Source organism: Pollicipes pollicipes, unplaced genomic scaffold (assembly GCF_011947565.3).
Source record: "Pollicipes pollicipes isolate AB1234 unplaced genomic scaffold, Ppol_2.1 Scaffold_4002;HRSCAF=4701_pilon_pilon_pilon, whole genome shotgun sequence".
Taxonomy (NCBI): Eukaryota; Metazoa; Arthropoda; class Thecostraca; order Pollicipedomorpha; family Pollicipedidae; genus Pollicipes; species Pollicipes pollicipes.
In genome coordinates, this window is record NW_023596420.1 from 30278742 (window position 1) to 30305241 (window position 26500).

Sequence of the window (26500 nt, forward strand, 5' to 3'; positions counted from 1 at the left end):
CGCGCCACACTCGTCACAAGCCTTGCCTGACCCGTCCGGGAGCTGGCCGGCGCTTTGTACCCCTCGACGGAGGACGCCGGCGCCCCGCGGCTCCGCGACGTTCCACACACCACAGTTGCTTCACAAGCCTTGCAGTACCCGCCTCCGTTCTTGCATGATGATCTTGCTTCGCACAGCCGTTTCCATCGCGCGTCTTTCGTAAGCGCATCCACGCCTCTTTTGCGCTGCGCATCGCACCGTGTAGCTTAACCAGCCTGTTAAGCTCGCCGAACACCATCCAGTGCAGACCCTTCCTAAAGCTCTCACACCGTTCACGTTTTCCGAGCCCGCCCGAGTCAACCCCTCACCCGCTGCCTCGGCTCCCCCTCTCCCCCCCCCCCCCCCCTCTCCTCCGCTGGCCGGGACCTGCTCTCCGCCTGTGACCTGACCGAGTCATGCCCGAGATCAGCCTGGTCCCGCCAGGAGCCGAGCCGCTCCCCCGGTCTCGCCCGCCGCCAGGAGGCCCGCAGCGCCCCGCCGCCGGCTCTCGCCGCACGCACGCGCGCACACAAACAGAGATCATCCGTAGGCGCTGGCCCCCGGCACCGGCCGCTCACTTCTTGCTCAGCTGGTTGAGGAACTCCAGCTCGCTGATGGTATTGCGCGTAAAGCTGTCCATCTGTGCGTCGCTGCGCTCCTCGGCCGGCGGCGGGCGCGGCGGCGGCGGCGGCACGTCCAGGAAGCTCAAGCTGGCCGACAGGTTGCTGCTGAGGTGGCCCTCCACCGCCTGCACGTTGGCCTCCGACTCGGCCGGGAAGCTCAGCATGCTCAGCTCGGCCGAGTTGATCTGGCTCAGGTCGAGCTCGATGCCGCCGGCCGACGCCACCGGCCGCTGCGTGTCCATGTCGAGCAGCTGGTGCGGCCCGGCCGGCGCGGCGGCCGCCAGCTGGGGCGAGCGGTGGCCGCGCGGCGCCGGCCCGCCGCCGCCGCCGTACAGCGCGTAACCGGGCCGCGTCCCGTCCGGCGACCGCTGGTAGTGCGCCGCCTGCAGCTCAAACGGCGTCGGCTGCCGCACAATCCCGCCGCCCGACATGCCGCCCGGCGAGACGAGGTCGGCCGCCGGCGCGTACATCGACTCCGACGGCGGGTCTGCAACGGCACCGACGCGTCAGTCGACGGGCGGCGGCCGGCGGCCGGCGGCCGGAGGCGACGTGGCGCCGTGTGATCAAGGGCGGGCCTTAGTCAGTAGTCATATCGTCGAGAGGATGCACCCTGTACTTTGATGCAATCATGAGTCTGTGCAATAGCTCGAATAACATACGTCACGTGCCATGCCGGCATGTACCACGCCAGGAGGTGGACAGTAACATGTGCTGCAACACATGCATTCATATGCTAACTTACACGACGATTCCTACCTTAGTAATCAGTCATGAAGGGAGGAAGCGGGTCATGCTGCATCAAAATGACCAAAAGACACGAGCTTGCATATAACAACTTTAGCAATCGGAGTTCACAATGCCTTCAGGCAAAACAAAGAGAGCTAAGGGTTTGCGTGTAACAAGATAGCAAGCGTAGACAACCAATGCTGTTACCCTTCTGAACTGAAACGGACCGAGAGACGCCGCTTGTTGCGAGCCCAGTCCTGCTGCACCCCGAGTCAGGACAACTCAGCGACTCTTGGCCGCTCGCACTCACCAACTGGCTCCGGCTTGATGTGTCGCAGCCGGCCGCGAGAGGCCACCTTCAGTTTGGGCCGCGCGCCGCCGCCCTCGAAGCCGTGTCCGCCTGCGACCGAGCGCCAGCTGGTCAGCACTGTTAGTTCGCCGCTCACACAGTACACGGCACGCACGAGGCACCACCGCGCCTGGCGCCAGGCGACGCGGGGCTCCCCTCACGTGGCTATCAATGTTATGAAAGCCGAGGATCTCACTGACAGAGAGTCGCATGCTGTTAGCGACGTGGGCCACTCGCGATAACAGCTTGATACACCAGACCGCAGATAGTGTTGCCTCATGCTAACAGCTGGTACAGATGCACACCACTCGTCGCTGCGAGATTGCGACAGAGGCGGCGACGCCTCCACCCAAACATGGCGCAACCTGGCATCCGGCTTGCCGGCCAGATACAGCTCGCACTGGCGTCACCGCCACAAACACCAGCCGGCTGCCGGCCGGCCAGCACGACCACGGCGTCACGGGCGGCGGCGGCGGCGGCGGCGGGCTTCCCCGTGACGTGTTGTGATGCGCCGGCCGGCCGCCGCCGCCGAAGAGGCGGGAGCGGCCCGGGCGCCTCCGCGCCACGCGACCGCAACCGGAGGCGGCGGCTCACACCGGCGGGGATTTCCAGCCGACCGGGCCGGCCGGCGGAAGGCCGGCCCGCTAACGGATCGGTCGCGGGGCCGGTCTGGGGAGGCCGGTCATCCCCGCCCCCCGCCCCCCTGAGCGCGCGAGCACGCCCGCCCCCGCCCCTGCCGGTCCGCCCGGACCGGTCCGGCGGCGGCGCTCGCCGGGCCCAAGGCGCCGGCCCGCCGGTGGCGCCGCCTCGTGAGGGCGCCCGCGGTCGGCGCCGGGAAGGATACTCACCGCCGTCCTCGTCGCCGATGTTCTCGGCGAGGAAGCGGTGCAGCCGGTCCGAGTTCCGGGCCAGCTTCCTCTTCTTCTCCTCGATCCCGTCTGCGGGGAAGGGGGCGGGAGAGTAAGCCGCTGGCACCAGACATCACGCTGGGATTCCCGAGCGCTTCGGAGCCACGCTCGTACAACCGGTGCCGTGTCCCGTAACGTCGGCCAGACCGCAGGACTTTCTCAGCAGCGGATTGCAACGCTCCGGGTTCAACAGAGCCGCCACCGCTCGGCAGTGCTGCAGCCGCCAAAGCCGTTCGTTGCCAAGCAACGCCCTACATCTCCAGGTGCCATCGCGTCTGTCTGGGGACGGCCCGCAGGCAAGCGCTCGGCCGTCAGGTGTTCAGTGTAACCTGCGAGCACCCCACCTGCTGCAGCCGAGCAAACGGCACACATTCACCGATACTATCTCGCCACAACTCCCCGGGCACAGAGCGCAGTTCAATCACGGCTGCCGACCGCGCAATGCTGGACACTGCATGGGCCTGCACGGAAAACATTAGTCTGTAACGCCGCCCGTGAGACCCAGCGTGCGGCGCCTCCAGTCGGGGCGCTCAGCTGGCGGGCCGGCCGGCGGCCGCTCTCACCGGTCTCGACGGGCGTCAGCGTGAAGGCGCGCGGGTCGCTGTACTGCTTGTCGGAGGGTCGCCGCAGCTGGATCTGCACCCGCACCGGCGTGTCGCACTGCAACACGGCCACGTGAGCATGCGCCGACGCTACAGTGACTGCACACGTGGCAGCGGCTCCGTGCTTAACCGGAGGAGGGTCCCGGGCCTGAGGCTGTGTTTCGGCTCGCGCCCGGGGGAAAGGCCGAGGAGACGTGACAGGCACGCGACCGGACTGCTGCAGCCCCGCCGAAAGGCACCCAGCACTCAGCTCAAACTATGAGGCTCAACACCGCGCGGACGTCAGACGCATTCTCGACGAGCCTCGCACTCGCGCGAGGCCGCCTGGACGGCAGGAAAAGAGACCACGCCGCCGGACGACAGGCAACCGTACCAAGTGCACGAGCAGCGCCGTCCCCCGATAACCCACATAGGGCAGCGAATGGACCCACACGCTGACGGGGATAGCCTGCAGCGCTGCCCGGCTCCTCGGTGTCGGCAAAGGTGGGCGGCGGGAGCAGGATCGTTTAGGGGAAGCGCGTACGGAAAAGAGAAACAAAATAAAAAGGACACGACAGGTGACAATCGTATGCAGTGATCCCGGCCTCAAGTCTCATCAGGGCATCATACTGTGAAGAAAACGCCAGCCATACAGCCCGCTGTCGAAATGGCCCGCGGCTGGAGAAAGCCTCTAGACTCTGGCCAGAGATGGCAGCACCCGCGACTCACCTCCGGGTTCACGTAGCGCGGCGTTTTGAAGCAGATGGCCACCTGCTTGTGCACGTCGGCAGGCAGAAACTCGCCGAACGCTTCCCAGCAGAGCCGGTTGTCCCGCACCTCGAAGAACCGCACCTCGATGTCGTCTGCGGAGAGGTCCCGGGTTACAGTCGGCCGGCACAAGCGAGGTCACGACTGAGGGAGGAGCAGACCTCTCAGCAGACCTCTCGCCTGGCGCGTGGTATTGACGACTGTCCCGCCGCGACCGGGGTCTCGCACGGAAGCGAACCGAACTGAGAGACAACACGCAAACGGACGGGAGCTTCCCGTGGGCAAACCACAGCCGACTGAGATCAGTGAGCCGCGACCCGCGCACGACGCACGCGGATCAGCACACCACACAACACTGGGCATCATAACCGGTAAGGTTCCACAGTGACATTATACTGGCCCAGCCAATGCCACCTATTTACTAGGACGTGATGTTTTCCGATGGACGTGATACACATACGACTCAGAATGTGCAGCGCGACACATGATGGGATGAAAACAAACTAGTAGCACAAGAAACCTTCGTTCAGAACCGGAGAAGCCAAAGATAGGACGGAGAGGATGATGCTGCATTGCTTTCACAGGCATGAAACACCACGTCATATTTTACAAAGCACCAAAATTACGCTGCACAAAACACGGGCTATAGCGCTGACCCGGCCCGGCCACAAACGCCGCGGCCGCCACCGCCGAGGTCACCGGGCGCCGAGTGGCGCCCGGTCGTCCCAGTCCCGCCGCCGCTAAGCCCCGCCAGCCAGGGACGCTTCGAGCAGCCCCAGGTGCGACCGAGCACGCCCAGTCCTTCAGGCCTGGTCTCTGGGTCACCGGCGCGGCGGCACTCGGAACGCGCCAGCGCCGGGTGGGCGCTGGAGCCCGCCCCGCCGCGGGTTGGTCCGTGCCGCCACCCAGCACGGCGCCGGACTGCCCGCCGCCGCTGCTTCCTCGGCGCCGCAACAGGCGGCGCTACCGGCGCTGGGTGCCCGGCGGGGATTACGGACGGTTGACGCTGAGGAAGGCGGACAGGACGAGCACGGCCGGCCGCTGCGCTGCTGCTGCGGACTGGAAGGCGTCCGCCAGCGGGACGCGGAGCCGGCCGCGCACAGCTCAGACCAGGAAGGGTTCGGGTCCCGTTTGGAATGTCCGCGAAGTGCGGTCACGGCTTGCGATGACCTCAGCTCAGCGGCCACGGCTACCACAGCCATATGACACGCCGGAGGTCCGTGTCGGAGTCCTATGCTTTGGTTAACGACCTCGTAATCGTCCTCAAACCGGTGGGGACACATAATTAGTGCACGAATACGTTCCACAACTCCCCAGCGCAGAGCCCGTCGTTGAGTTGACTGTCCTGGCATTTTGAGATTGGGCACTTGGCGGCGGGAGCCCTAGTCTATTTGGCAAATGCTGGAATCATTTTCGTTCATATTTGAGACGTGAGTGCTAGCTGCTGCTTACCAGCCAGCCCCCAGTAGCCTGCCAGGCACAGTGATGACTTGGGACAAGGCAGCCTTCGAGCCAATTGCGTGTCTCCGTCTGCTGCTAGCCGGCTTAACAGTGTCTTTGTCACAAGATCCCAACACCCCTAAAACCCAACTAAAATACCTGATCGTCTCAATATTTTCATGGCCGGGGACAGGTTTCTAAACGGATCTCAAACCCAGTCGGGCTGGGACACTATTCAGGGACGAGCGTCCCTTTCTCCATCGGGACGGTGGGTTTGATGGCAACACAGCCGCTTTGCAGGTGGCCAGACGTCCCACTCCCGAACGTCCCCGAGACGACGGCGGCGTCCGTCGGCGCAAGGCGTGATGGACACACGTCCGGTCTAGGGTACCCACGCCCGGCCACAGTCTCAGAAAGAGGCGGCGAGCGCGTGTCGAACCGAGAACGCGTGCAGAGCGGAGAGCGCGTGTACAGCGGAGCGCGCGTGTAGGGCGGAGAACGCGTGCAGGGCGCAGAGCGCGTGCAGAGCGGAGAGCGCGTGTAGGGCGGAGAGCGCGTGCAGGGCGGAGAGCGCGTGTAAAGCGGAGGGAGCGTGTAGGGCGGAGAGCGCGTGCAGGACGCAGAGCGCGTGTAGGGCGGAGAGCGCGCGTAAGGCGGAGAGTGCGTGTAGGACGGAGAGCGCGTGTAGGGCGGAGCGCGTGCACGGCGAAGAGCGCGTGCAGGGTGTGGAGCGCTCACCTTTGGTCACTTTGTCGCACAGTAATATGATGTCCCTGCCGCCAGCCACCGACGCCGAACAGTCAGACATTTTGTATATGATCAGGTCACACATCGACTCTGAAACGGTGACGTCCGAGTCAGCTCTAGCCTGCGCGTCGACTCCAAAACGGTCAGGCTCAGTCCGCACTAGCTGCACATGGACTCTGAAACGGTCACGCCCTGTCGCATTCACACATCATGACCGCAGTGCTCGCCGCGCCGCAAAATAGCATACAAACCAAATCTGACTAGTCGCAGCAATTCCGACTCATTCAAACACGGTCTGCAAAGTCAAAAGTTCTCCAGACAGCGAGAAACCCTCCCGTCATAATCACCTCCCCACCCGGCCGTGGCGCATTCTATCCGCCCTGCGCGCGCGACGGCCGCCGCTCCCAGCGGCGTGCCGCACGGAGCGCCCGCAGCCGCGGCGGACGCCGTCACTCACTCTTGTCGTAGATGGGGTCGGACACGACCGGCCGCAGCGGCACCACGAACTTGCCCGGCTCGCGGCCCTCGACGAACACTTGGAAGCAGAGCCGCACCGTGTTCAGGTCGATGGAGGTCGGCTGCAGCCTGTGCTCGAAGCCGGCTGCAACGGGGGCCGCGCGCGCCGTCAGCGACGCGGCGTTCGCGCGCGGGTGCGACGGTAGCAGCGCGACATCGTGAAATTAGCACGGTGAGGAAACGGAGCATTGGGTCCACTAGATACACAGGGGTGGTCGTTTTACGTCCCGCTTTTGAAGAAGGCTTTGCTGAAGCACTGAGAGCCGGAACAAATCATGAGTCCAGGGAGCCAGCTAGGTCCCACACAAATATACGAAGCTGCATCTATTATCTGGGGTGGCATAGCCGTTAGTGGAACCATCGACGGACAACAGCGACGTCCCACGTTGCAGGCATACACCTCGGCTCCGAACCGGTCGAGGCGTCGTAGTATTCAGACCGCGGGGAGAGAGCGGGGTGTCGGGGACGCGCTTCTCCGCTCTGTCCGGTCCGCTCCCGCCCAGCGCCCGCCCAGCGGAGCAGCATCCCCACTAGCAGAGCCGCATCCCGACCAGCGGGGGAGCATCCCGACCAGCGGGGGAGCATCCCGACCAGCGGACCGCCATCCCGACCAGCGGGGGAGCATCCCGACCAGCGGAGCGCCATCCCGACCAGCGGGGGAACATCCCGACCAGCGGAGCGCCATCCCGACCAGCGGAGCGCCATCCCGACCAGCGGGGGAACATCCCGACCAGCGGAGCGACATTCCGACCAGCGAAGACGGAGGAGCCCGAACCGCTACTAGCACGGCAGTCCCGCCCGAAACGAAGTATCGCGCTCTTCCCGTCCGTCGTCCAGCTGTCTGCGCGCTATTCCGTACTGAACTGGAGCGCCTCCACACTATTCAGAGCTGAACTGGAGCGCCTCCACACTATTCAGAGCTGAACTGGAGGGACGTGCGAGCGGGCAGCTACTCTGAGCTGGGCTGGAGCCATACCAAAGCAGCCGCTAGCTGAGATCCCCCACACCATCAGCGGCGACTCTCCGACGGAGGCGAGATGTGGCCGGCACGGACACCGTCGACGTCGAAACAGCAGAAACTTAGCCGACCATCACAGTAGGGCGATGACCTCATCCAGAACGGCGGAACCCCACCGGCCGCGGCCTGCGCGGAGCCGTCTGCTGGACACGCTGGTCAAACGTCAGCTGAGTTCGCCAGCGCACCCGAAAAGAAAGCGCTCCGATCAGGGACGAGCCGGTGGCGTGCGAGGCCAGCGTGTCAGCCGTCGTCCAACCGAGGCCACAGGGAGTCCCCCAGGTCGCCGAAGCGGTACGGGCCAGCCCGACGCGTGGCCGCTCGCCCTTGCCCACCGGTGGCCCGGTCCGGCCCGGTGGACGGCTCGCGCGCGCGCCCCGCCCAGTCATGGCGCGCCGCCGTCGGCGCCGTGGGGCGGCCGTGCTCGCGAGCAGGCGAGCGTGTCCAGGACCGCCGCCATCGCGACGTGCCCCAGCGGCGGCGCCAGCGGCCGGCACGGACAGGACAGAGCCGGGCCAGGACATGGCACAATTCTGATCACAGGAGCCCACGTGCAGCCACCGGACAGCGCCAGCTGTGCCGCGCGCGAGCGGGCCCGCTAGCGCCGCCACAGAGTCGACGGCAGGGCGAGGCCCGGAGCAGGGCGAGGCCCTGGAGCCGGGCGGGCCGGCCGGCGCTGGCCGCCCTTCTCAGAACCCCTCGCCGGTGGGGGCCGGAAAACCTCAGGGCTCACTGTGACAATGGAGCCAGGAGTCCCCGCTATCGCGGGCGCGGTCGGCGACGCCGCGAGCCGCGGCGGCTATCAGCGGCCGAGCGGCGCCAGCACGGGCGCTGCTGGCTGGCGAGACAAGATACAGTCACAGCGCCGGGTGTCGCAACGGAGCCGATGCTGATGGCACGACGCTGATGCGTGGCGACACGTACCTAAGGAATAGCCACGGTGCGGTTCAGCGTCTTTCGGAAATGCTAGCCGTGCTTCAAACCAGTGAAAGTGAAAAAAACGGCAGTGAAAACGGCTGGGACAAGCGATCACGGCGACCTCGAGCTAACAGTCCGGGATGAGCCGTAGCGAGTGAACTTAAAAGCAGACCTTTTCGAATCATGAACACTTATTCCGAGAAAAGTGTCCGCTTCACGTAATCAGCTTCTTCATGTGCTGTGCGGCTAGAGCCATGACGCATGCTTTGATCTCATTGGAGAACAGCACGGCAAACGTCGCGAGTCACATCGCATGCTGTCGACCTGAAGAACGCTCGGAGCCCGCCCGAACGACGCCGCCGCACCCGCCTGCGGGAGCCGATCCCCCTCCCGCGCCGAGCCCCTCCCCCCCCCCCCCCCCCCCTCCCCCCTCACCAGCCGCGCCACTCACTCTGGAAGGGGTCGACGCGAATGGCCTCCCGCTGCCGCAGCGAGTCCTCCACGTCCTTCTTCTTCACGCACTGGATGCCCAGGTTCTGGAACGTCACCGACATCGTCTCCACGTTCAGGTTGACGGTGCACACGCCCTTCTTGCAGCCGTCCTTGCCGACCAGATTGTGCGGGTGCGGCCAGTGCGGCGGGTCCTTGGTGACACACGAGACGACGACGACGGCCGGGCCGCGGTAGTTGACCACCTTGACGCTGGGGAAGGTCTTGCTGTCGGCGGTGGAGTTGGCGCCGGGGATGCTGCCGGCCGAGCGGCCCTCGCACTCGTACCTGAAGCGCAGCGCCTTGGACGCCGGCTGCTCCGTGATCACCACCTTGGCCTGACGCCTGAAATGGCGCGGACGAGTCAGGCGCAGGCGAGGCAGGCGCAGGCGAGGCAGGCGAGCACGACGGGCGGCGGCATGCGCTTACAATCGGTCTGAGGTGCAGGCTGGCACAGACGTGTTCACAACCACGCAGATACAAAACGTCAACCCGTCGTCAAGGAGCCCTGATCGGCGATTCAGCGCCACGCATTAGCGACTTGCTGCTGACTGGAAATAGCTTTTGCGGTCTGTTTCGTTTTGTGACATCACAAATGCACCGCCTTGTCTCACGGGCCTTACCAGCTAGTCGACACTCGCACCCAATACGGGTGATGGGGATTTCCTGCCTTACGTCATCCTCAGCAACCGGCATCCAACAAAAATAAAAACATGTACATAAACAGCCTGCAGCCAATAGTTGGCCTACAGCATTCCATCCAGGTCATGTGACGAGCTAGCGGGAATCGTCCTTCAGCCTGCAGCTGGACAGGTCGACCGGCGCAGGCTGGAGGTGCGCCGTGACAGGAGCGTCTGCGCCCCACCTGGCGCTGACCTGGGGTCATACACCAGCCGAGGGTAGGTCAGGAAAACACCACCCGGCAGCCTCCGCGAGTCAGAGGAGGCGGGACCGGGCTGAGGGCTGAGGATCCGGGGTCAGGGGCCGATCCGGGGCAGCGAGCAGGCTTACAAAGTCAATCTGAACCGAGAAGTAAACGCGAACACGTGGCCAAGCGATGGGGTGATACAAGGGGTGGGTGCTAAAAAAGAACGGAGATGGCGGAGCACGATTCCGTGACTACGGTGCTGAGTCACTAACCGCCATGCATTTCAGTATCCTCCGAAAGAGTGTGACGTGCGCAAACGTCGAGCAGTCGAGGGCCTGGGTGTACTTTTCAACGCTATCGGTTGCCAACAGCCACACAGCAAACAGCGTTGCAAAAGTGGCATCGAAGAAGTAACCGTGCAGCGCCCAGACCAGGCTGCCATTGCGTGCGCCAGTGCTTATACTTCAGTACCGACAGAGACGCAGGAAGTCAGTAGGGAGCAACACCGCAAGCAAAGTAGCAGCCGGCTTGCAACACTATCTGACCTAACCATTCTAACGTTGTCTCCTCAGCACATATCAGCACGTCAAGCAGGAAAGGCGACCACCGTCAGTCAACTCGGCTGTCGTGAATGCAGTCAGCTCGGCTGATAGACTGTCCGGAATTTCGTGGGATGACCGAAGCGGGCCCTTTTCCGTACATTTTAAGCCCGGTCAAAGCCCGTTTAAGCCCGGTTTAAGCCCGGTCAAAATCGAATGTCAGAGAAAAACCCGTCCATAGACCGCAATGGACCTTTCCGGTTGACCTGGATCGCGGCTGTTGTCAAGTCGGGCCTCAGCTGCGCCATCTGCTGGGACTGGCGTGGTCTGACCTGGGCTCAGCCGACAGCCTGACCTCGGGTCAGCCAACAGCCTGACCTCGGGGTCAGCCGACCGGCCGCGCACGAGTGCCGGCACTGGGAGGCATCCATGGCGCGGCGGCTGAGAGAAAAAAAACTGCCACGGGTCACGATTTTGGGTGCTTCCCCATGTTTGGGAGCCGTTGGATATTTGCTCTAAGAAAGCCGGACTGGAGGGCATGGACGTATCTTATTCTTAGATAAGTCAAGCCAAAGCCATGCGTGTCACATCACCTGATATTCAAATCTAAGTTAAACCCTTATTGCTCGCCGGAGATTACCATCACTGAGTGGTGCACAGCAGAATCAATCCCTTCAACATTCCGAGCATCAGTCTGATGTTTGTATAGCTCGAAGTCAAATGCTGAAGACTCGGACATTTGCATATCAAAAGTAACTTGCGATCAATTTCAGTCATGAAATATGCATGGGCGACAAATGCTCGGGCGTATTGATGACCCGTGACAGTGGTGCCGTGTGGATTGGTGACCGGTGACTGGTGCCGTGTGGATTGGTGACCGGTGACAGTGGCGCCGTTTCCTGGTGATATCCTCGATCTTGGCTTGTGCCCGGATGGTTCGAGCTGGGAAGTGCGCTAATTGCAGGAACAACATTTCGTATTAAAGAAGAGACTTTGTTCTTCAGGCACGCCAGTGGGTCTAAAGACGCCAGAGCACTCGCATGCTATCCCCGAAGTGATGTTAACATTTCTACACATTCGTTTTCATCAATCTCGGATGCTTACTTCCCATCAATCTCGGATGCCGACAGTCAAATTATAATCTTATTACTGTTCATAATTGAACTTAAAAAGCTATTTTAACAAAAAAAGATCGGCTCGTTCCAGAAAACATAAAACATGAATACCCACTCGCACGTGCAAACCTTTGCTGCGTGGATTTTGATGCCCTAGCTTACCGGCATTTCGATCAAGCGTGATTTGCTGCAGCGTCATGAAATCATCAAAATAATGTCTGAATGTGTAGCGTACAATACAAGGAGACTGATGCAGACGGATGCATTAATATACAATGGAAACATACAATTTGCTTATCGCCAAGAGGCTGTGACACGCGGGCAACTCGTGCCCAGATCTCAACCACCGTGGTGACGTCACGAAACCACGCCGCTGGACGGCGGAGAGCACGGACGGCCCCAATGCTAAGCGAGGGTGGATGCGCGCAGTCGCTGAGGCACGCTGGGGTACAAACCACGGATCCACCGTTTTTACAAGTTCTTTTTTCTAAACCCAGGTCTACACCCTGGGCTCGCGTTCTTCACGTGCTTTTGCAACTTAGAGAGTTCTGTCTTTCCCATGTCAATGCAATGAGGGGAGGGGTGGAATCGCAGTGGTGTTGCAATGTTGCAGGAAAACGTTATCTGATCGAGCCGCTCGCGTGGCAACGCCCGTGAATTCATACAACGTGACTTTTACATAATTAGGCTGCATGTTGTTGAAAACTGCATGCACTTGAAATCAGCGATTGAAAAGATATTAGCTTTCGGCCGGCGTAACCGAAAGGACGGCCCCCCATTTCTCACGTTATCTCACAGCTCCAGCACGACCTGTTCGAACTGCGACCTCGCTCGTAAACAAGTAGGATTTATGAGCACAAGTGACGATGACGTAAACGACGCATCTTATTTCAGTAAGTCTTCTGAACAGCTGCCATGCTGACATATCCCCTGGGCACTTACCTGAACCGAACTTCTGAATGCCTTTTGAACAAGCTTTTCCTAGAAGCCAGAGTTCACAATAGCTTGAGAAGAAGTCTTCCCAAATTAGGTCCCCCGGACATATTGTTATTCTCAACATAGGCCTTCCAAGAAGAGGGCTCTGTCCATGTACGTGTCATGCACTTATGTACATCAGTTAAAAGCACAGCCTTCGAGCCCCAAAGACGCTCCAGCGCCATGACACTTCCAGGAGACAGCCAACTGACCGGCCGCCTCTCCGACCACGAGGAGGCGTGGCTGACCTGACCTCGCCCCCGACCCCCCCAATGTCCCTCCCCGCGACGGGCGTCCACTGACCTGGCGCGCATCAGCTGGTCGTAGTCGTCGTGCGGCGCCGCGCCGTACTGCGCGGGGGCCGGCGCGTAATAGCCGGGGCCCGGCACGCTGTACGACATGCCGGCGTCGGCCAGCTCCAGGTCCGTCTCGATCACGTCCACTGTGGAACACGACGGCGCTGTGACGCTCGCCTGGAGGCGCGCGCGCGCGCGCGTGCATGCGCAGCGAGACGACACATCAGGTGGCGCGTCCGATAAGCGGTGACATCATCGACACGCGCACGCGTGCGCACACGGGGGGGCGTGGGTGACTCATGTCCCACGCGGCGTTGGAGGTGGGACGGCGCGCCGACTCCCCGGCCGTGTGCTGGGCCCGTGTCGCAGTGTCACGGGTCAGCCGGGTCCGCCGTCGCAGTGTCAGCACCCGCTGAACGCGACGGCCCGTCGCGGCTGCGGTGGCGCGCCACGGCGGAGAGTCTGGTCTCCAGGCGCGCGCTGCGGACACGCGGAGGGCGGACGTGCCGATGACCGCGCCGGCGCGCCACCCCCCGCCATGACGCGATGCCACGCGCACGCCGACAGACCCACGTCATGGCATCGCTGGCTGATGCCCCTGCCACCGGGATCAGTGACGGAGGAGATCAGGCGGACGGAGTGGAGAGGGAGAGAGAATGACGAGAGGAGAGCGAGGGTGGCACAGAGGGAGGGAGGGAAAGACGAGTGTTTTGGGGGCGCAAACGCACGCCGCTGCTCCCTCCTCAAAGGGAGGGGAAGGAGGGAGCGGGGACGGAGGAAGGAAGCTGGAAGGAAGTGGGAGAGGAAGAAAAAGGGAGAAGGGTGGTGGGAGTGTGGGAAGCAAGGGAAGGGATGAGCATTGGACGAGGTAGAAAAGGTGATACGGAAGGAGAGAATGGCAGCAGAGACAGGACACGTGGATTGGGGAGGCGGGGGGAAGGGAGTGACGGTGGACACTAAAGGCCGGAAATAACATAACAGCCGAAATAAACCCGAATATGTCACCACGCCCACTCGTCCAGCAATGGTGCTGACAAACAAGCAAAGCCACAAGAGTCACATCAAATAAATCTCACTGAGCTGACGGTTGAGAATTATCCGTCAAAGCCGACGGACGATATATTCCAAACCGGGTGTTTCGCAACAAAACACGTGATGCAATCGTCCTTGCGTAAAAAGAATCCTGTGGGAACGTCTAACACCCGACCTGAGACGACGGCCGACGTCGACCATCCCCGACACTGGAATCCAACACGGGCTGGTGTGTGGGGTGGTGAGTGGAGACGAACCCAACGCGCCTCCAACTGAAGGCGTGTTGTAACGCCTGGCCCGAGACGACGGCGTCAACGGACGCGGACGCCAACGCCGCATCGCCAACGGAAGCGGACGCCAACGCCGCATCGCCAACGGAAGCGGACACCAACGCCGCATCGCCAACGGAGGCGGACGCCAACGCCGCATCGCCAACGAACGCGGACGCCAACGCCGCATCGGTCGGCTGCTACTCTGGTGACCATTTGATCAGCACCCCTCGTGAATCGCAGCCGGAAAGACGAAGCGGGAGAGGACAGATAAAAATATGTGAATATTTCGAACACAACCGTTTTCGGCGGCGAAAAAATGATCCCAAGTCACCTGCCAAGGCCCTTCGCTCGCTCCCAAGCCAACCCAAAGAAGATCTGCAGAAAAAAAACAAGGTCAATTCTGAGTCATGAAGACATGAAGCGCTGGTCTGCACATCATCGATGCACACCTCCTCGCAGGTTCTGGGCGTGTGATGCCCCAGGGCCAGCACACCTGTCGCAGCACCGGGCCTGCATGGGCGCGCACACCGCCACATGTCTGAACTCACCGCGTCCCCCCCTCCCCCCCCCCCCCCCCACCTGCTCCCTCTCAAACATTGCGGCGCGCCTCGCCGCACCTGCACGTTTGGCGCGCGTGGGCGGGGCGTGAGAGTTCGGCATTTCCGCCAGCTGAGGACGACACCGACACGTTCTCACGCCCCCTCCCCGTCCCCCGCCGCAACACGCCGGTCAGCAGCAGCCGACTGCACTAGACCAGGTGCAGGCGAAGCGAAGACGTTCTGCCCCACTACTGCAGCGAAACGTGTCTGCACTGGCGTGTCGGGCGAGTAATTGGGCCCATGCACGAACTTCACCCCACCCGGGCAACTAGAGCCGCTGGGCAACTAGCAGAGCCTGTTTCTGGACACCACGACATACATGGCCTTCCACCCCGGTGTTATGCAACACAATTTCGTAACTGTCCTACCACTGGAAGACGGGTGGTGGAGGTTAGCCCAGGCGACGACGCAGACGGGCGTCACTGGCGCACACAGCCACGCCTCTCCACCCTCATTTGAGACAGCACGAGACACAAACCCGCCCAAGACCACCAGCAGGTGCGAGACAGCGCCGCATCGATGATCCGGCGCGTGGAACGCCAGAGAGGCGTGCACTCCGCGGCGTCCGAGCCTCACCGTACGTACCACGTGCCCAACGCGCCGGACGGCGCCGCGCAAAGCCACGGTCGGCCGAGGCAGGGTCGCTCGCCGGCGTGCGTCGTCGCCTCCGAGCTCTCCGTCCGCCAGCGCACTCCCAGCGCGCAGCCCTGCGGTCCAGCGCTGCTCAGCGGGAGGAGGAGGAGGCACGGTCCCCAGCCGCCACTCGAGACGCGAGCCAAGCCGGCGCCGTCAGAGAGCGCGCGCACGCCGCACGTGCACACCCCGGCCGTCCGTTCGCCGTACTGACCAGAGCGCACGTGCGCTCGCCGCCCAACGTGCATGCCGGCGCCGGCTGGGGAACCACGCCGTGACGTCGCCAGCGTGACGTCACGCGGCGCCGGCGGCTGGGCCAGCCCGCGCGACGTCACCAGGCCGGGGTCCTCAAACTGGCGGCTGGCGGGGCGCGCGGCACGGCCGAGCGCGGCGCCGGTTTGGAGCGCGCGGGAAGTCTCCGGGCGGGCGGCGGGCGGCGGCGGGACGTCCGCCTTCAGGTATCGGCGCTGCCGCCGCCGCGCATCCGGTCCGCCGGGGCGGCGGCGCGCGCGCCGTCGCCGGCCGTCACGGCCGGCAGCGAGCGGCGCGTCGGCACGCACGGCGCGGAAGGGGCGGGGCGCCGGGCGGGCGAGCCGCAACCACCGGTGGCGGCGTGTCGCTGTCGTCGCGTCACCAGGCGGTCTGAAGGACAGGCGGGCAACTCCTCCGCGGGGCTCCCACTTTCTGAGTCTCGGGAAACCCACCAGCTCATGTCTGGAGCTCAGGCAACCGCGCAAAAAATCGTCTTCAAAAAGCTGCTGGGATCCGGAGGCCTAATTTTCCACCAGACACAACCTAATCGGGAGGGCAGGGACACGGAGGGAGGAAACCCTGGATCCTGGAGAGAGGGAGCCGTGCATTCTGGAAGGAAGCCCTGGATCCTCGTTCCCAATGGTTCTTTCGTCAACTCAAACCGGTCTTTTGTTTGTAAGCAGTCTTTTGTTTAAGCAGTCTTTTGTTTGTAAACACACCGGTCTTTATTCCCAGTTTTCTTCACAAATACCGGACGTTGGTTCCCGGTTCACAACGACTCTTTCACAAACACCAACCAGCGGTTCTGATCGCTCCTTTCGCATGTATTAAGCCCTGGTACCACTGGTTCTTTTGCAAAAAACAGAGTCTGGTTAAAGGTTACGAGTCCCTAGCAAACACCAGGCACTGGTTGCCGGTTCCCATTAGCTCACCCACAGAACGTCCCATCCTGGTTCTGGTTCTCGTTGGCTCATTCGTGAACACCAGTTCTGGTAGCCGATTCACAGTGGTTTACCATTGAACTGTGTATATGTATGAAATAGAAGATATCCTGCGTCCGTTCTGTTATAAATGTAATGTGCATTGCTGAACAACATCATGTAACTTGAGAACCTTATTTATCACCACGCTGAAAATCTGCGAAAATTATGGCACGTTATTCACGTTCACCAGTATACCCCATACATGCTGATGACCGCGCCCGGGCCTGACAAGAGCCGGCCATGCGGCGCGGCTCGGCTCAGTCGGCCGAGTCTGCTTCCGCTGGGGGCCGCGCAGGGCCGCACATAGCGCCGCGTGAGACCGGGCGACTCAGGACCAGGGGCTAACCCAGTGCAATGACGCGCAGAGCGCCTCAGAGTGATGCTGCACATTTGACATGGTCTCACACACCAGCCGGTGCCTGTCAGTGAGCTCAGCGCTCACGCGCGCCCAGCGGCCGTACCAAGCCGTCCGGCAGCCGGGACAGCGTGGAGCGGCCGGCGCCGGCCCGACACGGCGGCGCGGCGCCGGCCGGCACGGCGCCGGCCGGCGCACGCGACGCACGCGGCCGCGGCGGCGACCGCCCCTTTCCTCGCTCTCTTCCTCCTGCTGGTGAACAGCAGCGGGCACATGTCTCACGGCGGCGTCCTCCCGACGCAGAACAGACGTATGGCGCCCTCAGCGCTCAGCACGGCCAACAGGCGTGCCGGCTGTGGACGTGCGACGGTGGACGTGCCGGCGGTGGACGTGCCGGCGGTGGACCTGCGGCGGTGGACGTGCCGGCGGTGGACGTGCGACGGTAGACGTCCGACGGTGGACGTGCGACGGTGGACGTGCCGGCGGCGGACCTGCGGTCAGTGGACGCGTGGGCGGTGGACGCGCCCCAGCGGCGGACCTGCGGTCGGTGGACGCGTGGGCGGTGGACGCGCCCCAGCGGGCGTCCGAGCCCCGACACGCGGCGTCCGTCGAGGCGGCGGGCGTGAGAGCGATACCATCAGCCCGGGCAGATGAGCGGCTGACGGGCGGCGGCCGCCGTCAGCCGCTCCGCCGGCCGGGAAGTCCGACAACAGAGCGGCAACCGGACGCTGGCCAGGGTGGGGCAGGGGAGGGAGGCCAGTTTGACTGGGAAAAGACGCGCCATCCGGGGGCTGTCATGGAAAAAACGAAAGCCGTGGAAAGAACACCATACCAGGGAGTCGGGAGCCTGACTGGCGGTGACCAATCCCAGCGCGGCGGTGGTAACGGTCTCACGGGACAAACATGAAACGGATGCGCCGACGCGGCAACTCGGCGGGCGGAGGAGCATGGCGAGCGCGTGGCATCAATCACGAGTGAACCGGAAGTGGAGAATTTACGCACTCGTGCATCCGATTTATGTGAAATATGTCACTGAAGTGATGTGATGCCCCGACTCTAGCCGCCTCGTTTTCGCCTCAATCTCAGAGATAGTGGTCGAACTTCACCGGGGCATTTGTGCATTGCTACCCTGCATTGACGCCCTTTGGCACTCTAAATCTCCTACGAAAACATCCGGACATATTGCTGCATTATGTCTGTGGTTCAACGACTATTAAGTTTTCAAGCCCATTTGCGTACGCGCATTGTATCAATTATGAAGTAAATAGCCGCAACCAATACACATTGGTGAAAAGGCGGCAAGTTCGGCTTTCGCGAGACAGTGTGCGGACGTACATAAGCGGCGCATCACTGAACTTGGTTGGGGGCTCCGCATTGACCACGAGCTACGGGGAGCTTGCCACGCACCCTCGCAGCCACGCGGCGCACTTCCTCCTTGACACCTCTCGCATGATGATGGGCGCTGACCTTGCCGGAGGTCCGCGTCTTGGATTTGATACTTCCCTTCATTTGGGCCACAGCCATTGCGTGCCAACCGCACCAATAAAACTCGTTCACGAGAAGCGTCTGCAGCTGTTCGATCCTGATTTGGGGTGCTGCTTGTAGATTAGAGCCGCGTGGAACCGTCGGAATTTTCCTCGCCTTCAGCTCTTCTCGCCGACCTTGGCGTCGCGAGCAGCTGGAGGAATCTGGCCTGAAACAACAGTTTTTCCTTATGGCTGTCTTCGATAAGCTTGTGCAGCCTCAGGACGCCTTCGTTCGTAAAGGTCGCAGCATTTATCGCGCTTCTGTGCGACTTGTTGGTGATGCCTCCGGTTGGTATTGCGGCCAACACCATAAGATTCTCCGGGCACGTGATCTTGGCCTGGTGGGTCAACATTTTCCTTGTCGTTATTGTTATATCCAACATTTGCTCGGCCTTTTGGGTCTGTTCACTCGAAATTGTCTTCATCATCCACCACTACGAATGTACTGCTGGCGGTCTCGTGAGAACCATGCAGTTTGCAGATACAGCCTGCCTGATTGGTGTCTGACATTGGTGGTGTGACAACCAATGTCATGTTCAGAATTCAAGTCTGTTTGGTCGAAATATTAGCGACATGTTATTCCACCAAGTATGCTCGGGTTCCACACTGCAAGCAAAGGTTACCAGTTCGCCCCTCTAGATAAATGGAACGCGTGATAAGGCCTGTTACCAAAACGTCACTAAAAATTACATGAAATGAAACATAAAAACGGCACCACCACAGCATCTGTGCCGTGGATCCCGTCCAATCGGCTGACATAACGCACGTCTTATCAGGCATCGGATCAATTTAACGAAATCTTCCCAGAAGTACGCGATTTGTTAAATTTCTCCACCTCCTTACGAAAGAACAAATGGCTCTTCGGCACGACTTCCCAAAGGGGCTTGGCCCACCCAACAAGCAATTTCTGAGCGGCGTATGTGGGAGGCGGAGGCATAGTTTTTCGATTCGTCTAGCTGCCGCCCGGTCGACTCGAACTGATTCGTCTGGCTGCAGCCCGGTCGACTAGAACTGATCTGTCTAGCTGCCGCCCGGTTGACTCGAACTGATTCGTCTGGCTGCCGCTCGGTTGACTCGAACTGATTCGTCTGGCTGCCACCCGGTTGACTCGGACTGATTCGTCTGGCTGCCGCCCGGTTGACTCGGACTGATTCGTCTGGCTGCCGCCCGGTTGACTCGGACTGATTCGTCTGGCTGCCGCCCGGTTGACTCGGACTGATTCGTCTGGCTGCCGCCCGGTTGACTCGGACTGAACACACGCTCGTACTGTTAAGGGGTACCGTACGCGGCGGCTGTGTCGGCTCCTTCTCTCCTCGCACGACAGAATGCGACTGCACCCATTTAGACACAACGCCGGATATTGCTTGCCGCAGCATCTGTCATGGCCAGCCGCCATAACAAGCTAGTTAGCATCGGCAGTTACCGCGCCGGCTGGTGGCAAGTCAACTTGCTACGACCAGTGCGATATTACATAACTTGAAATCACGCCAATAAGGAAGGACAATGGGAATGCACCGCGATTATGCTAGAAATATTCGATTTTTACTTAGATCATAGATGGCAATCGCGGGAAATCAATGGAAAAATGAATGGAGAAGACTACAGTCCCGCTTGGCGGCCCACCCCGCTACGAGGTCAGCCGGGTGTTTGCTGCACAGGCTTCCCCTCCCCTTCCCCAGCCTCTGCCTCTGAAACGCGACTGTCTCTGGGAACGGCGCATACATAAATGTCTGTGCGATCGCATTCAACTAAGCACGGATGGTCCCTATGATGCTCGAATGATGCCCTTCCCCTCCCCCACATCCACCCGTCCCTACTCGTCCCAATATGTCAAAAAAGAGAAGGCAGCGAGCCCCAGACACACGCCCTCAACCGCAGCTGGCGCCCAATACGGACACTGGCCCGCCTCAGGTGGGGAAGGTGAGGGGGCATCGCAGAGACGTCACGTAACATCATGCCGCGTCACATTACGCCACGCTACGTCACGTCGTGACCGGACCTCCGTCACTGGCGGCCGGCGGGCGCACTGACCGCAGCTCGCGCCGCCGCCACCCCCGCACGGGACCTCCCCGTGCTCCGGGCGGGCCGCCGAGCTGAGTCGGCGGCGAGACGACGTAAATATCGTGCTGCGGTCTTCCGTCATGCGTCCGGGGCTCATGCGCCCCGCGTGCGCAGCGGAGGTCACGTCCGGCAGTGGGACGCGCACGGGACGGCCGGCATCGCCGCAGGCGGTCGTCATCTCGCACCGCAGCGAGCAGCGCCGTGACCCACGCTGTCCGGCAGGTCATCGCCCCGGCCGGCGAGGTCGGTCCTAGGACACGCGGCCAAACATTGCCGGTCGGGCGGCCTTGGCACCGGCCGAGAGGCCGCGCCGGAGGAGGATGTGGGGACGCCCAGGATAGCGTCTCGGGACAGCCCCACAGCACAGCCGCCACCGCAGCCGTGGGCCGAAGCCGGTCGGCAAAAACCGCACGAAAAGCATACGGATGGCGCGCTGCAGACAGCGGAGACGAGCCGTCTCCGACGAAACGGTCCGCTCCAGTTCGTGGGCGCCGAGGCGGACCGTCCGACAGCCACGACAGGAGGCTCCACATGCGTATAACTGCGCCGAACAGGGCGGAGCCGCACGCAAACCCGATGAAATCGGTGCTCCTGCCCACAGCGGGAAGCGCAGGAGGCCTCGTGACGGGAGCATGGGCCGGCGTGCAGGGCCGCCCATTGTTTCGGTAGCTGCCCTGTGGGCCGCCGACAGGCTGTAGCCGGCGGCGACCCGACCGGATCGTGCCGGCGCGCGGCCGCCGCTGAAGGAACGTCGACAACGCGGCCGCGCTGGCCGCGCCGGTCCCGGGAGAGGAGCGGCCTCACCGAAAGGTCACGATGCGCTGGAGCTGAAGCCGTTCGGGGTGAGGTGCCGCCCCGGGCGAGAGACGACGATGGCAGGCGCAGCAGCGGCAAATCACTGGCTCATGTACGACGCATGTCACTACGAAGGTTATTGGGCGACGCACAGCCTTCAGGGCAATGACACCTGAAAAATTCCCGAGAATCGTTAATAGTTCGAGAATCGAACCACGATCTCTCGACGCATACTAGTGTCGGGGTTCGAGACGTCGCTGGCCGGGCTGTCAGGGTGGAGTAAACATCCTCCCGCCAGAGCCAGCCCGCCTTTCACCGGGCTCCCATTCACAAGACATTCTCGCCACTCCGTTTGGACTGTCTCTACTTGTCGCCGACCCAGGCCTGTTTGCCCCGCATGCGGTCGCAGCCAGCCCGGCCGGTCGGCACGGCGCTGAAGCTGACTCAGCCACGACGGCCGCCGCCGCCGCCACCGCCCCGGCGACCGCCCAGCCCGGCCGGCCCGCCACGGCCGTGTCCGGTCGGGAAAACCTGCGCCCGGGCCCGGCCGCGGCAGGCGGCACCCCGGCGCCGGCAGAGCGCCTCGCGCCGCACGGCCGGTTGTTGTTAATAAGGGTTTTTGGGCGCGCCGACTGAATAGGTCATATTGCGCCCATAACGTTGTCATTTCGCTGCGAGGTGAATAAATGAGCGAAATCCGATTTCTGCAAGGAATGAAAACAGTCGGCCATCTTCAAGAAGTTGCGAGTCATTGCCAAGGATGTCACTTAGCGTAAGGGAGGTAGTGCGGGCGTGGCGAGCAGGACAGGGCAGGAGCTTGGCTGACGAGATGGGCCATCCCTGTCGTCTTGGCTGAGAGTGGGACGACACGGACAGGACGGCAAGGGAAGCGGTGCTAGAGGACGGAGGGGGTGGGGGCAGCGAGCCTGGAGACAGAAAGGGGCGGGGCACCAAGGGATAAGATACCTGAGCAACACGAAAATGGCGAAGACGACGGAACGTGGGCGAATGGGGCGGGACACACGGCTGCGGGCTGGTGTTGGTGACCGAAAAGCTCCAAACGAAGTTGTCTCTTTACTTTCTAATTATCTTTTTGTTTGGGTCTAATCTTGCAACCGGCCACGTCGCGACGAGCGTACCCCACGTCGCCAAATACCAACATGACGTCATATTTTGGTTTGCGGCCATTTTGAAACGGTGACATCGCGGCCTAGCACTTTCCGACATGCGAAAGGGCGAGGTTGATATTTTTTGCGTATGGTCGTTTGCAAACAATCCACTGCACGACGAAGTTGACGCACGTGCAGAGGATGGTAGCGGTAGATGCTCGCAATCGCTCTTCCTGCGAGCTGTACCGCAAATTGCTTCCGAGGGTTGTAGGGTTTATGATGGTTAAGCCGCGTTTCGGCGGATAGCGTGTCAGCCCTATCGTAAGGCGCTTTGGACGGCTCTGGGACTTAGGAGAATTAGGTCCAGTTTGGGGGCGCAAAGTGTGAGCCATACCGTAAAATGACGCCAAAGAACTCAGGGTGGTTTACATGATGACAAATATTGCTGGTACTTTGTCCTCATGCGACCTTTTCGCATGGGAAAAAAGATGCAAGAGCATATTTGAAAAGACGAACTAACCCAGGCGTGTTCTTGCATAAATACCTTGGAGAATCAGAACTCAAAACTTTAATTTAAAAAATGACAGTACTGTCCGCGTTACTCTGTCAATAGCCGTAAAGATGAAACAGACCACCTACACGGTCAAATCCTTTTTCCATGCTCTTAGTTTTAGTCAGAATAAAAAGCAAAATAGTAGTGCAAAAGTCGTACCCTGACGGAAAGTCTCCCTTAGCGTTTCGGATCGTGTGCGTGGTGAGCAAATGACCCAAGCGTGATGTGGCAAAACAAGATGTGCCATACAGCATTGTTTGGAGAAGAGCTGCCACTTTTGAGTGCGCAGGCCCACAACATGCGGGTCTAGAATGCCCGTGGGGCTTTTGGCGGGCATGTCTGACAAAGCTGCGGGTAATGGCGGACTTCCAAAAAATTACTTCAAAATGTTTATTTACAACACAAACGCACAATCAAATATCTATTACTTGAACACAATAACTGCTCATGGGGAGTATTTTTTGTCTCGAAATGTGACAAAAAACAAAATATCTCATGTTCAGGCTTTCCATACACCAAGCCTACTATTTCATAACTCGATCTGCCACGACGCATTCAACAACTGCTTAAGTATAATAGCATGGTTTATGCACTGCATCACTGCTGTTTACAATTAAACAACAAAAAATGCATTCTGAGTAGTTGAAATACCCGCTGCTCACAAAAGAGCACGAGCCATTCTTAACTCACCAGGAAGCAGTGAAAGGTAAGCCTAAATACCAGCTATAAAATTATATATATATATATATATATATATATATATATATATATGTATGTATGTATGTATGTATGTATGTATGTATGTATGTATGTATGTATGTATGTATGTATGTATGTATGTATGCACGTATGTATGTATGTATGTATGTATGTATGTATGTATGTATGTATGTATGTATGTATGCATGTATGTATGTATGTATGTATGTATGTATGTATGTATGTATGTATGTATGTAGCATGATAACACAATGTCTGGTAAAGCTGATAGATTCCAGTCCTCAAGTCATGTTCAAACAACAAACGCCACTCATATTGTCCTCTCAAGATGGAATGGAAAGGAGGGACTATCATTGAAGTTAAAACGCACGCCAACGTCAACCCAATCACATCAGCCACCTCATCACCAAACCAGTATTCCGTAACTCGGCAATTATCTGCAGAATACATAACCTAGATAAAGCAAAAATGTTCACTTAATGCATACCAAGTCTTGTGGTTTCGCCCACGGTTCGTTTAGCCACCGGGACAATGGCGCACCAAGCCGCAACATCGAAGGCGATTGCGGCGCACGTGGGTCGGCCTTGACACCGGCGGGGGGAAGGTCAAGGCTGGTCGACGTTGTCAGCTGTCTACGACACATCGATGCATTAAGCAAGCATCGATGCAAAACATCCATTATTTTGTCTCTTGCACCGTCCACGTGAAACGACTGCCCGGTTGATAAATCTAACACCTGTGCGTTCACGTGAAATCGCCTGTTTTGCCCACAGATCTTATGACGTAATGATGGGCGAGCGGCGCAACAAAATAATGAATACCTAAGATCAGGTTAAGTAAAGCATTTTTTAATTTGGCTACAGTTAAAGCCCGTCCTCGTCGCACCAGCACGCATTAATTGCGTCAGCCACTTCAACGCTTTAACTGTAAAATACTCCAGTATTTGCGTCTTGGTGCCGCCCCACGATGTTTACACGGCGCACAAATGAGGCCGTATTTGCTAGTCAATGATCACGTTTTATCAGCTGTTCACAGACTAAGTGTTTAGCGTCAAGTCATTTATGGCCCATCGGACAACATTTTACTTTCCATGAGGTGTGAAGCGTTGCAGCTGCCGGATTCTACGGCATCGCGGTTACACTCGCGGGAAATTGATCTGGGGTATGAACTAAATCCAGCTTTGGAAACATCTAGGAAAGATTCGAAGCCTTGATACCCTACGCCAGCAAGTGTAGTCGGTCATCGCTCAGGCATTGCTGGCACTGCTATGCATGCAACGGACACTGTTACTGAAGTGCATGTTTGCACTTCAGCATCATTTTATGCTAGCCGGTAGTAGTAAATGGCAGAAGTAAATGACATAAATTGACCGTGATTCCTATCAATTTGTGAGGCTGTTCGTTTTCCAGCACATGCCACATTGCTTCTTGTGAGAGTGACACCGGTATATTTCAAATACCAACCAAGCTGAAGCTAAAGATGTCCCATTTTATCTTTGCAAAAGGCAGAGATATGCATGTTATGCCGGACACGCATGCGAGTTTGCTTACAATGAGCCAAACTTCCAGGTCTTGAAGTAAATTTATTGTGGTAATTGAAGCAATAACTGTTGCCTTGAAAACAAGTATCCTAGGGACAAATATTGGTATGTTTTTTTGTACTTTCTTTTAGGTCGAATAGCATGTGAACTTACGTACAAGCGTATGTGCCAGGAACGGCAACTTATATTTATCAGTGCTGGTCTTTAAGAACTACACTAAAACAATAAAGAGCCCCGCATGGTGTAGTTATAGCTCTTAGTTGGGGAGCTTAAATTATGGTAAAATTTGAAATACCTACCCGGAATCAGAACCATGCTTGTGGGCATGTCCGTGTTTTTTTCTCAAAAATTGTTCTGTAGGGCGGGGCGGGTTTAAAATTTTAATGCGGGGCGGCCGCGGACTTTCGAAATCCAAAAAGGCGGTAGTACTTTTCGAGAGCTGGCCATACCCCGAAAAGCGATCCACATCTCCGTGTGGTATTTCGTAAATTGCCCGAGCAGTGTGGCTGTTTCGAAGCGACCACTAGCCGAAACATGACATCACATCGAGTTTTGATAGTCAGAGGCTTGCCATATCGCGACGCGGCCATTTTGACACCCAGTGGCCGTCTTCTGGATCGGGACCTAACCTAAATTGAGAGCCGGCCATACCCCAAAAAGCGATCCACATCTTCGTGCGGTATTTCGTAAGTTGTCAGAGCACAGCGTGGCTGCTTCGAAGCGACCACAAACCCAAACATGACATCACATCGAGCTTTGATAGTCAGAGGACCTACCACATCGCGCCGTGGCCATTTTGACACCCAGTGGCCGTCTTTTGCATTGGGACCCAACATAAATTTTCTGCATTTCATGTGTTCCAACGAATATCAGAACACGTTGATGAACTGAAATACGTTACATGCATATTACGCTTATGCAAAAAGGAAGTCATCCGCCTAAATAAGGAAAATCGTATTATCTTAGCAGCGAAACAAGCGGTTGAAAGAGGACCATTGCCATATTATGGCCGTTTTCACACGCACTCAACTCACCATCTCCTGGAATACGGAACGTTCCTTTGCGCGCTTGTGACAAGAGGCCTGAAACAGCACCGTTGCCTTCTCTAACGTGACTGCTGTCCCTGTCACAAATGATGTGTTTAAGTTTGGACGCATGGCGTGCAAGTTCGGCTGTGTT

At 59.5% G+C, this 26500-nt stretch overlaps 1 protein-coding gene across 1 annotated transcript in view; it reads right to left on the bottom strand.

The window, feature by feature from the left end:
* Positions 1-1534: 1534 nt before the first annotated feature.
* Positions 1535-26500, bottom strand: part of LOC119093243 (embryonic polarity protein dorsal) — a 111473-nt gene continuing 86507 nt past the window's right edge. Inside the window, exons 3-10 of the mRNA XM_037216162.1 lie at positions 12899-13037; positions 9061-9443; positions 6618-6761; positions 6152-6250; positions 3935-4068; positions 3188-3284; positions 2565-2654; positions 1535-1767 (exon numbers count right to left, since the gene is read on the bottom strand). Coding sequence (XP_037072057.1) covers positions 1640-1767; positions 2565-2654; positions 3188-3284; positions 3935-4068; positions 6152-6250; positions 6618-6761; positions 9061-9443; positions 12899-13037 — 1214 coding nt within the window. The 3' untranslated portion in view covers positions 1535-1639. The remainder of the gene's footprint in view (positions 1768-2564; positions 2655-3187; positions 3285-3934; positions 4069-6151; positions 6251-6617; positions 6762-9060; positions 9444-12898; positions 13038-26500) is intronic.